General features: G+C 34.8%; 2 protein-coding genes across 2 annotated transcripts in view; one reads left to right on the plus strand and one right to left on the minus strand.

Annotated features, from left to right (window-relative positions):
- LOC129944237 (uncharacterized) overlaps positions 1-3,871 on the plus strand; it is a 36,030-nt gene extending 32,159 nt beyond the window's left edge. The window contains exons 7-10 of the mRNA XM_056053547.1: positions 218-2,429; positions 2,566-3,103; positions 3,157-3,406; positions 3,460-3,871. Of these exons, the coding sequence (XP_055909522.1) occupies positions 218-2,429; positions 2,566-3,103; positions 3,157-3,406; positions 3,460-3,652 (3,193 nt within the window). The 3' untranslated portion in view covers positions 3,653-3,871. The remainder of the gene's footprint in view (positions 1-217; positions 2,430-2,565; positions 3,104-3,156; positions 3,407-3,459) is intronic.
- Positions 3,872-5,553: 1,682 nt separating this feature from the next.
- On the minus strand, positions 5,554-6,515 carry LOC129947892 (40S ribosomal protein S15Aa). The gene is made up of 2 exons (XM_056058644.1): positions 6,378-6,515; positions 5,554-5,988 (listed from the first exon to the last, which is right to left on the minus strand). The coding sequence occupies exon 2, from the start codon at positions 5,984-5,986 to the stop codon at positions 5,594-5,596; it is 393 nt and encodes a 130-aa protein (XP_055914619.1). The 5' UTR covers positions 5,987-5,988; positions 6,378-6,515; the 3' UTR covers positions 5,554-5,593.
- Between the last annotated feature and the right edge of the window lie 5,489 nt (positions 6,516-12,004).

Here is a 12,004-nt window from a genome sequence, read left to right on the forward strand (position 1 = left end):
ACAAACAATTTCAAATTCATGCACCGAATATGCCACTCTTAACATGTTTCAAAGTAATTCAAACAAAACTACATTCAAATTTCCTTCCTAAAGCAAAAACATACAAAAATATGTAGTCTATAATATTTTTTAATTCGGTGAATTTGTCAACTGAGTTCAAACTATACAAAGCATGGTTATTTAATGTATTTTTTATTTTTTTTTTTAATTTTTCTAGTGAAAATCAATTTGATTGCATTGTCTATACCATTGAGCAGGCTACTTTTTCAACTAACGTATCAGCTGTGTTACTTAGTTCCCGGGTTGCAGTCTTTACACTACCCGGAAATCAGTTAGATCTTTTAAAAGCCAACAGCGATTTAATTGATTATTACAACAGTGTTTCATACTCGGAATCTTCTGATGTTGCAACACCGAATACAAAATATTTAGCTGAGTTAAGTGAAGATTCTTCTCTGGCACCACATTCTAAACAAAATAGCGACATTCCCAAAATGAAATCAGCTAGAGTAAAAATTTATAAGTTTGATGGTGAACCAAAAAATATAGATTCAACGAAAACAAAAAACAAACTTGAAAAAAATCCAGCTGCTGGTATATCATCTCTTGTATCTCGTGTTGAGTATCTTCCTAACTATGTGGGTCCTTCAGCAGAAATGAGTAGCAACGAAACAAAAACAACCAATGATGAGTCAATTTTCAGGAAGCCCTATGCACCTGTTCAATTTAAGACAAGAAAAACAATTCAAGCCGGGAAGAGAGATATGCAGTATAAATGCGAAAAACCACCAGTTCATACAAATACAAACATGTTGCGAAATGAAAATGTAAATATAAATCAGCGACACAGCGAAATTATCAATTCCAGCTGTTCAAAAAAGGAAAGCAGTACAACACCAATAAATAATCTACAACAAAATAATTCCACACTTATGCCACTTAATAAGTCACATAAAGAGCAGTTGAGCTCTGACAGACAAAATTTTACAAAACTAACAAGAGATAAGATTCCGTATTCTTTTACATCAATACAGATATCCAGAAATTCACTTCAAGGTTTTTCTAATGCCACCAAACGACATGTGAAACAACAAGCAGCAAAACAACATGATTTTAACAAATTGCAACAAAAGTTTATGGACGAAACTTCACTACTGGAAATTTCTGCAACAAAAAATCAAAATAAAAAAATAATCGCTCACAAATCAATTGATGGCAATAATTTTGCTTTTTCGAAACCTAAATCATCCGAAATGTTAGAAAATCAAAAGCTAGCATCTGAACCCATTGATATATCTCAATGCGTAGAGATCGTAGAAGGCCAAAACCCTTTGCCACATGACCATTGTTCATCAAGAGATAATAACAGCAACTTGGTTACAATTTGTAATCCAAATTCTTCTTTTTGTCCAGAAAACGACAATCATGTAACTCCGTCACAAGCTCAACTCAATGAATCAAACATTGTTTCGCAAAACACTTACACCTCGGGCAAAGCAATACAATCTTCGAACAATGATGATCTTCAAAAAAGCACGAGTCTAGAAAACACAGTTTCTGAAATAACAAAAAGTAAAAATCTACGTTTTTTTAAATACAAACATTCCTGCAAAATTGACCGTTCAACTAAAACGACTAGAGTCAAACGAAATACTCAAACGAAAAAAAACAATATGACAGAAATTCATCCAAAGTCAAAAAGTGTTAATCTTGTTAAACCATTAAATTATGTTCCTGGTACTATTTTAAGCATAACCGAGCCTTTTTCAGAGTCAAGACAAAAGGGAAACTCTATGCAAATTGGAAACCTAAAACATAACGCAGAAGACAGAGCTGATTTTTTAAAACAAAGCAATGTCCCTGAAGATGACTCAAAAATTACTGTAATTACAGCGCCAGCGTCTGCGAACGAATCAACATTGAAACTCAATAAACGACGAACAAGCAACCGAAAAACTCCTATTAAACAAGTTCAAACTTCAAACTTTGTACCTTATTCAATATGGAAAATCGGTCAAAATGAGAAAACTGCTAGTGAGTCAGTAATTTTGGCACAACACCCAACACTTCAAACCAAAACTGATTGGCCTACAATGAATTATTTAGATCTTTTTGATATAGTTAAACATGGTGGAAATAAAACCCAAAGCAATTCAACTACACAAAAAGATTTTATTGCGAGAAGGCGATGCGACAGTTCTTCTTCGGACTCAATACTTACTTTCCAATCCCCCGAACAAGAAAATAAAATAAAAAGTGCCCAACCACGAAGTCCTCCGAATAATAAACCACGAAGTTCTTTAGATTCAGATACTATTCGTGATACTAAATCTGTTGATATGATACACAGTCCAGTTCCAATTCCTTCGGAATTAGCTAGAAGTAGAAGCAAATCAATATCAATAGAAAGGATTTTCATACCTAACCAGGTTTGTTAAACAAATTAAATATAAATATGATATGGTCCTCAGTTACTCTCCACTTTTTTAAATACTCAATAATTAAACGTTTTTAAAGCTTTAATTTATTGTTACATTTTTGAATAAATATTATTTGTTTGTTTAGATTTCGATAGACTTAAATAGCCCAGAAGTTTTGAACTCGTTTCAACACCCAATTGAAAGCAATTTGCTTCTGGAAAATCGGACAACAAGCTTCACATCGCCAATATATGAAGACCTTGATGATGAAGTCCCCGAAGTGCCTTTTCAATCCCCAAAACCACTTGTAGATGAGTACAATGAAGAAGTTCCACAACTAACATCCGACTCAGAAGATAGGCACCAACATCTTTCAGTCTCTCCAAACATTCAGTTTTCTGCGCAATCTCAACAAATTGAAATATACCAGAATGAAAATGTGGAATTAGAATTTGTAGAGCATCATTTAAAACATAAATCAGCCAAGGAACATGCATCCTCAAGCTCAAGAGGTTCTTCTATTTCCGTTTGCTCAGATGGCGAACAGGACAATTTGTCTAATCAGATCAACACTCAAAAGCATGAGGTCGTGGTCTCTTTTAGAAAAAGAACCCATTCTACCGAAGGAGAAGAGTCTTCTGAAGCAAAGATCGCATCTCGTACACAATACTCAACTCTTAAAGGTAAACTTTAGACGTTTTCTTTATTTCAACAGATTGCCAATGGTTTATTTTAGGATATGACCAATTATTTCCCGAGTTTGTTAAGAAACTAACAGCCGAAAAGAATCGTGTTTTGGAGAATATTAAAACTAAATTAAATGAAGAAATGTTCAATAGTTTTACTAAGAGAGTTGAAGAAGTTATGAAGGGAATTGAAAGCCATCAGACCGCCATCAAAGAAGAACAAGACAAGTTAATATCAATTCTCAAAAAAATCGAGTGGCATCACCAAGTTCTACAAAAAAATCAATCGGAACTAGAAAGGTACTTTGTATTCCTGTTTTCAATGTTCACTTTTTATAGAAATTCTAATTTAGGGTTCATGATCAAATCATCGAACACCAGAAATTATGGGATAATACCTCGCATATGATCATTGAATTATACAAAGAAGCTGAAGACAATTTACTATCGTACGCAGATGGTCTAAAACGAGATCAGTGGCATAGCTTTTCAACAGTGATAGTTGATTCCCTTAATGCGAGGTTATCGGAATTATTAAGCATTTAAAATTCGTTTGATAAAAGATTAAAAAAAAATATTATTAAATACAACAATTTTATCTTAAGCAATAAGCAGAGAAACCATTATCAGTGTAGGTATTCACTTAAGAACTACAAGGGTCCTTAAAAATAAATGTTCGTGAATCCTTTGTTGCTCATCAAGCAATACAAAATTAATTTTACTCAATAAAAAAAAACACTGTACAGTTCTAAAAAAAATGAAAATTATACAAATTTATTTTATTTATATTTATGAGATGTGACTTAACTCTTCTTCACTACCTGTCTTTTGGTGTATAAATAAGCTGAAGCCCATATACCACGTCCCTAATTGTATTTTTATAGAATACATGTTTAAGTCACCGAACTTCAAGATTCAGTTACTAATTCTTAATATGTTTAATATTTGTTCAATCTAAATTACATATGTACAATATTACAGATGAATAACCTCTAAAATAATTTTGAATTTGCTGGCAATTCTGTTATAGCTCGTAATTTGGTACATTTTGAACCACATAACTAGACACCTGAGTATGGAAAGATGTTTTCTAATACTCAGGTTCTTCGTTATGTAGATTTCAAGAAATAATTCTTAACAACATCGAGACATTCGTTGTGGTAAGTCTATTCTCTTAGGGTCAATCTACCAATTTCCATAAAATGATATGGGCGACCTATTTATTATGGTATTTAAAGTTCTCTGGTAATTCTTAGAAGCTTTATATAGGGCTTTAGGATTAGGACATACATATGTACATGTTTACAGCAATTTGATAATTAAGTTCTTCACGCCAACTTATAGCAAGCTCCACAGGAAAAATGTTTCGGAAACGAAAAATCAAGTGTTCCATGGTACCACTTAAGAATTACGTTAGCATCGGACATGCTATAGCTAAATCATTACAATAGGTTTGTAGGTTCCAAGTGATTCGATATATATTGAGATGTTAGTGTTTATTTAGTTTTATTTTAAGCGCCAAATAAATAAAAAAAGGAATTTGATAGGTTTAACATGATTTTTATTTTATGTGTAATACTACTAGAAGCAATTTTAGCGAGTAAGGGCGCACCAGCATTCTATACACATCTATTTAAGGAGCACAGAATTTTTAGTTTGTGGCAAATCTATTAATTTTGTATGGTTCAGAGACCAGTTTGCTAAGGTTCTACTTTTAGACTGAAAATAAAATAATTCTTTAAAAAAGCGGGGTAGAATGCCTTTTAAGCTATTACGTGTCACAAAAGTAAGGATAAAACCTACAACAACAACACAAGATGGAGGCTGATGTTCTCCTAGGTCGTGTGTACATAGAAAAATTTCTTGTGGTTTCGACAAATTAAAACCTCGGAGTTTTGCCTCTGTAGAAGGGTGGTAGTTTAATTTGTTTTAAGTTAGATATCATTTTGTTGACTGTACCTACCTAAAACTCTTTTTTACTTGTTTCTATTAAAACTAAAAGATGTATGTTGTACCATACTTTCTTTATAATCGAAGGTGTTTCGGCCAAGTCCAAATGGTTTCAGAATCAGCAGTTACTTTTCTTTCGGAAGATAGATAAACGTTGTCGAAAAAATCCTAAGCAGTGCAGAAACCATTCCTTAAACTCTTTCCGTGCATGGAGAAGTGAACCACAAGGGTATAGGTATGAGACTATGTAGTATAAAGCGTCTGTCGTCGAACCAAGATTATGGTTTCGAAAAAAAATGGAATGTTTTTATTACTTATTTAGAAACTGTTCCTTTTAGGTAATGGCAACACCGCAGCCTTGAAGCGTTAGTTTCATTGTTATCATCTTTTAATCCCTGCGCAATATTTCAGAAAACAACAGTAAAATAAAAAACATTGATTTACCTATTTTCAGTTTTATCCGTTTTTTTTATTCCTCAGTTAAAACAATAGTGGGATGTTGTAAAAAATCTTTTATATTTTTGTGTTTAAAATTACTTAAAAGAAGAATCCAAGGATCTTTCCTCCCAAGTGTTTTCGCCTGGCCTCTTCGTGGTCCATGATACCACCAGATGTGGTAAGCACAACATAACCGAACTGACGGGATGGCAGCAAATTATTTGTCCATTTTTCAATGGCATTGATTGGGACATCAAACCGTGGGGAGATGACTCCGCATTTGTTTAATCTGCCGGTCAAGTTGACGACGATCTTTCCTGATCTGTGGTCATCGACAATTTCGAACTCTCCAATGTATCCGTGCTTCATCATCACGGTCAAGAACTTGACGATGACTTTTGAGCAGGGACGCAGGAGAACCTGACGCTTGCCGCGCTTTTCAGCGTTGTTAATGCATTTGAGGGCATCGGCCAATACGTTCATACGCACCATGGCTGGAAAAGAGAAATAAAATAAAATTAGGTCTGTTAGGCACTGATTACAAACTTAGAAAGCAACTATTTGCGCCACACAGCTTGACAGTTATACATTTCAACGTAAACAAAATGTTTGCGGGTTAATTAACAACCTGCAACCCCAATACGATATATTAATAGAACTTAACAATTTATAATTCATATCTTAAAATTAAAACAAAATCTGATGAAAACACAACCGAATACCGACTGTCAAACCGCCCGGGCAACCTTATAGAAAATGCACAAGTTATCGTAATTTCAGCTAATTTTCAAACAAAATGATTGCATATTCCATTACAATAGTTGTTTTTTTATAGATTTTAAACATTTTTTAAATAAATTTCATTGATTTTCACATAGATTACCTAGGATTTATTTTGTGAAAATTTTTGACAAATAGTCACCGACGAGAACGTATCGAAAAAGAGGAAGTTCATTTTTATTAAGTTGCCACTACTTCTTTTCAGATTTGACATTTCGTTAGCATAAGCGCGCCACCTATGTGTGGGCAATTCTAATGTAAGTATACCGGAAATGAGCATAAGGCTGTGTAACCACCACCGCTTCATAAGTGAGTTTTTAGCATTTCATTGTTGCCCATTTACGTATCCAGTTTTGTACGTGAAAATGTTTTATCGTCATCTATTTGTTTTCTATCTCAATTAACAATTTATATTTCTGAAATTATCGACAATTTTATTTTATTTTAAAAAATTCCTCAAGGGGGTTCCACAAAACTGTTTCTACTTCATACATTTTTAATTTTATTTTATTTGATCTAGTCAAGGGGCTATCACTAAAAATAGAAGTACGAGGGATGTGAAATGATTGAAGTACTTACGAAATAAATTAAGCTGCAAATGTATTAAATATTTTTGCTGAAAATAAAAATCTAACACATGTTCATTGACGTAAAATTGATCTTAATATAGATTTAACCGGCCCCTAAGATTATACCATTAGTGTTATTAGAAAAGCAATATGAAGTTACAAAAAATAAAACTGAAATGAGGAACAGAAAATATTTGATCTGAATATCGATGGTAGGGATTATAGACTTAAGGGGCTGTATCAGCGTAACCCATGAAAAGTAATGCGAATTTCGTTTTTTTTAATGCACAAAAAAAAATCAGAAATGTTTTAAAATTGAAGGTATTTTCTTACAACAAAGAACAAAAATTTTCTTTTTTTAATGCCAAATTGGTTTAATACTCAGTTCAAAGTCGATTGGTCAATTTTTTAATTGGGTTATAAAATAAATTAATTACATTTTTTAGTGCCACCATGCATATTCTACTTAAAACTAAACCCTAAAACTATAAAAGAAATACATATGTAAGCTGGCCAATTCTTAAAAACCCATCCCGACTACCCACTATCAAGTGCCGATAAAAGCCGCCAAAACTGGTTCTCCTGCTTCACCCAATCAGTTCGGTCCCGTTCGGATACAGCCCTACTGCTCCACCTTGTGCCATGACGTCTCGATTGTTTAGGAGTCGCCTATTCACGGTTCGTCGTCTGACATGGAATAGCGGAGCTGCCAATCTGCCCTGTAGCAGACGTCATCTATCTAAAAAGAGGAATGCCTCTGGTGGAATGAAGCCGCTCAAGCGTGCTCTCTCAAAATACTCGTCGTTCGAATAGAGCCCCGAAAATTAAATTATTGGTCGAAGACATACATATGTAGCTTTTGCAATGTGACCTTGAAGGAGTTTTTATCATGACCGTTATATAGGTCCATGTTGGAATAGTAATGCATGAAAGAATTATCCGATACAGCCAAAGTCGTAAACACTGCTGATCAAACACCCAAAAATTCTTCATCTAGGAAAGGGCAACGTTGCACCACACAGTACTACCATAAACGATCATGGGCCGTATGAGGGCCATGGTAGCAAATTACCTTCAATCTGGGGTAAAGGCGACCGAAGCGGGACAATTCACCTCCGCCGGTTTTCCTCTGCCAGTTTACCTCCGACGGTTTACCTCTGCCAGTTTACCACCGCCGGTTTACGTCTGCCAGTTTACCTCTGGACGGTTTACCTCCAGAGCATTTACTTTTGACTTTTAGTTTTGTGTTGTTCTTTATTTTCATTCTTTATGAAATTAATTATGACACTTCCACAACGTTTTTTTTATAAAGCAAAATATTCATTTGATATGCAAGTTTTTATGTTTTTTTGTTTCGTAAGGACAGTCCTCTATCCTTTAAAAAAGTAAGCAATTTTCAGCCCAGTAGGTTTAGTAAAAATTGTTTAAAATAAATAAACTCTCTGCCGAGTGGCACTATAATATAAAATGCCAAAAGTAGTAAGATTGGGCCTTGCATTACCAAAGAAGCACCCTGTGAGCAAAACAAGACACATTTCAAACTACCTTACCTGCTCTGGAGGTTAACCGTCCAGAGGTAAACCGGCGGTGGTAAACTGGCCAAGAAGTAAACCGGCGGTAGTAAACTGGCAGAGGTAAACCGGTGGAGGTAAACAGTCAAGTACCGCAAGACGACTGCTGGAAGACAGCCGTTTCGTCAGACCGAAGGCTCCCCTGGCCCTGGTCAGAGCAGCATTTATATGTCTGTCGAAATATAAATTAAATTGGGTGGCGCAACAGTCCGTTGGGACTGTTGTCAGGAATGGAAGGGACCTACAATTTTAGGCCGAACGGCTAATTTGACAAAGCACTATTTTCATGACAAGAACTACTCTTGAAGCATTTGTCAATTCCTCGCAATAAGCAGCACCAGCGAAAATAATTTTTTTTCTAAGGTAAGGTGGCACAGGCAGGGATTGAACCCAAGACCCCTTAAATGACAGTCCAATGCACTAACCATCATACGGGTACTACAAATATAAATACTGATCTAAAAGGGCCCATACACTACGCAAACACGTCTGTTCAAACGATTAAAAAAAAAACGTGTGTTTGAGCAAACATAGTTTCGCCACCACACACTACACAAACATGTTTGAGAGATATTAGTTGTGTGACGTTTTTCATCTTAATCAGACCTACCTACGGACACGGAGCAATGAGTGATTTAGCATGGGCCGCTTTGATTATTGCCTTTGCTAATAAAACAAATTGTATCGCTTGTTTATTCATGTTAACAGTTCGCACAAACATTTTTACAACAACAAAATACGTTCATTTGCTCAAACAGTTTGTGTAGTGTATGGTCCCTAGAACCAGATACCAAGGTACTTCACTACACTTTTGCTCGCTAATGGCTGCCCGTGAAGATCAACGATGACTATCTTGCGCCATTGTGGCCCTAGCCAACGTAGTCCGGAACAGAATTGTCTCCGACTTCTGGATATTTATTTTCAGTTTCCAATCGTGGAATATCACTGAATCTTGTCGAATACACGCTGCAAGAGAATTCTAATATTCTCAACAATTTGGGCCGTTCTCTACGCAATTAAATCGTCGGCGTACGCAATTGGCTTTGTATGACTACCTGTCAGATCGCTGGTGTAAATGCTGAAGAGAATCGGCGAAATCACCTCAATCCAACGCACTAACCATCATGCCACGGGTACTACCATATTGGGTTATAATGTTGCCAATTTTAAGAAATATCGTTTTTGCTTAATAAAATTATATTTACCATGCAAATTGCAAATCTATATATTTGTTTCCGAAAATGCTTCTTGAGATAATATTGCTTGGTTCCGGACTGTTCGTCGCTCTTTTAACGACGCCACTTAACATAAATCCGTCTGCTTGATTCGTTTGTCATCTCTTTGTGCTGCGTATTCTTTCGCAATAGGGCCGACAACAGGGCTGCCAATGTAGTCCGTATGTAGTAGATCTACTTCATTTAATTTTATTTCTTCATCTGCTACGTAGCAACAGTTTTCTACTACATTTTTGGGTTAGTCTTATTTTTCATAATACAATCAAAAATTCACCAATCGCCAATCCAAAAACCCATTTGCATCTTCTGAGTGCATTCATTGGAATTATTATTCATTTTTCATTATCTACTACATTTTTTTAAATCTGCTACGTTTTTTGACAATATACTATTCTGTGTTTGGCCGACAACCAAACACATTACTCCCATAACCATAATTTAAAAAAAAAACATCATTCAAATATTTAGAATGCTATTAAATTATGAACTATTAAATACCACAAAATAAAAAAATTATTTTTATTATTTAGAATTTTCAAACTAGTACTAGCCCTTAAAAAAACACCACAAATTTGACTAAAAAACCTGTAAATTTATTCAATGCAGTTTTTTCATGTGGATATAAAGGGATATTTAAATTTGACGACTTTGTTCGATGGTGATTGAGATTGGTAATTTTATCTTATTTGTTTCATTGTGTTTGTACTTACATATGCATACCTATAAGATTCTTTTACTTATTATTATTTGAATGTTTTCAACGCGGTATTAAAAGTGACCAAAAACCCATTTAGGTTACCAAATGTAAATAAAACGATGTTTTTGTAGAACTATTACAATTTCTTTTTTCCTTATGAAATTATTATAATGATATTTGTTTACTTTTCAAACATTATTTCTCATACAAAAAATTTTTGAGGTTATAATTTGGTTGTATTTGGTTTTGATTACACTTTTTTAATATAAACTCTGTATGTATGTATAAAAATCTCGAACGCCAAATACAAAATGGGAGTTATCTTGTGTCAAAACAAAAAGCGTGGTTTTCTTCGAGATATGGACTGATAGTAGACAGCTTCACTTTGGTGTCATCTATTCCCTAACGCTAAAGGTGGCCACAGACGGCGAACATGCTAGCGCAGCATGCTCGTGCTCGCGCTAAATTCGTCGTATGTGGGGTTGTTCGCGAGCGGCTCGCTGTTGCCGAAAAATTTCGATTTCATCGTGTTCACTGGTTTCAATCGTCATCGTCTGTGGCGATGTTCGCGAGCAAAACTTAATTTTTATTCAGATTTTCGTAGAGTTCACATCGCGGAAGAAAAACAATGGTGACAGAAAGCCGTGATTTCATTGATGAATTCATCCAAATTTTGCGCGGTTAAGATGCGATTTGGAATTGTGTGTGTGACAGTTATAAGAATAAAATTGAAAAAACAAATCTTGGAACAATTTATTAAAAAAATATAAAGAAAGAGACCAAAGTGCGACAATTGACAGTGTAAAAAAAATATAAATCTTTGCGTCATCATACAGGCGAGAACTTGTTTGATTTTTTTCCTTTCGCAAAGGTAAATCATCATAAGGGCAACGACTTGCGCTTTTTCATCACACATGATGTTTCCTCCTCGGAGATTCAAAACGAAATGAATGTTCGCGAACAATGTTCGCCGTCTGTGGAGGAACGCAGGCGAGCATGTTGCGCGAGCATGTTCGTCGTCTGTGGCCACCTTAACAGTCCTTCGTAGGTTCAGCGGAAATATGGGAAACTTTTGAACTTGATTTTTGCATTTTATTTATTTTGTCGAATCTTACAATAACAGATTCCTTAGTTTCTTTTATAAAAAAGTTGTTTGAAGAGAAGGAACAAAACATGGCGTCTGAAAATCCGGTTTTATTTTTTTCTGTCAAACCTAGGGGAAACCTAGTTTAAGAGGTGGAATCACTTTAGGGGGGGGGGAGTTGAATAAGAATTATTTCCGACTAGCAGTACATATCTAGTATGTCAATAGTTTATTGCTATTTAAAAATGTAAACTGTTAAAAATATCGATCTATGGAATCTAGTACCTATATCTTAAACAACATCCATTAATGTTTATAGATTAAGTATTCCTTCATAATCAAATTTGGTAGTCCTAAAGCTTTTTGTTTGACTTATTAAAAGATTTGTTTTAATTTTAATTCAAAAACGCAATAAAAATAAAATTAAAAAAGACACAAACTCGGGCAGACAATTTAAAAAGATAGAACCAACACCGAGCCCTTGCTAAGACCATAATGGCAGAAGCACTCATTTGTAAAAGCTTTCTGGATTACTGCCCACTCGATTCTCAGCAGTCGGTGGTTTGATACTTGG

This window comes from Eupeodes corollae, chromosome 2 (assembly GCF_945859685.1).
Source record: "Eupeodes corollae chromosome 2, idEupCoro1.1, whole genome shotgun sequence".
In the NCBI taxonomy this organism is placed as follows: domain Eukaryota; kingdom Metazoa; phylum Arthropoda; class Insecta; order Diptera; family Syrphidae; genus Eupeodes; species Eupeodes corollae.

What these genes read in the sequence shown, in the direction of transcription:
- LOC129947892 (XM_056058644.1), bottom strand. Translation starts at nt 5,986, where the DNA reads ATGGTGCGTATGAACGTATTGGCCGATGCCCTCAAATGCATTAACAAC.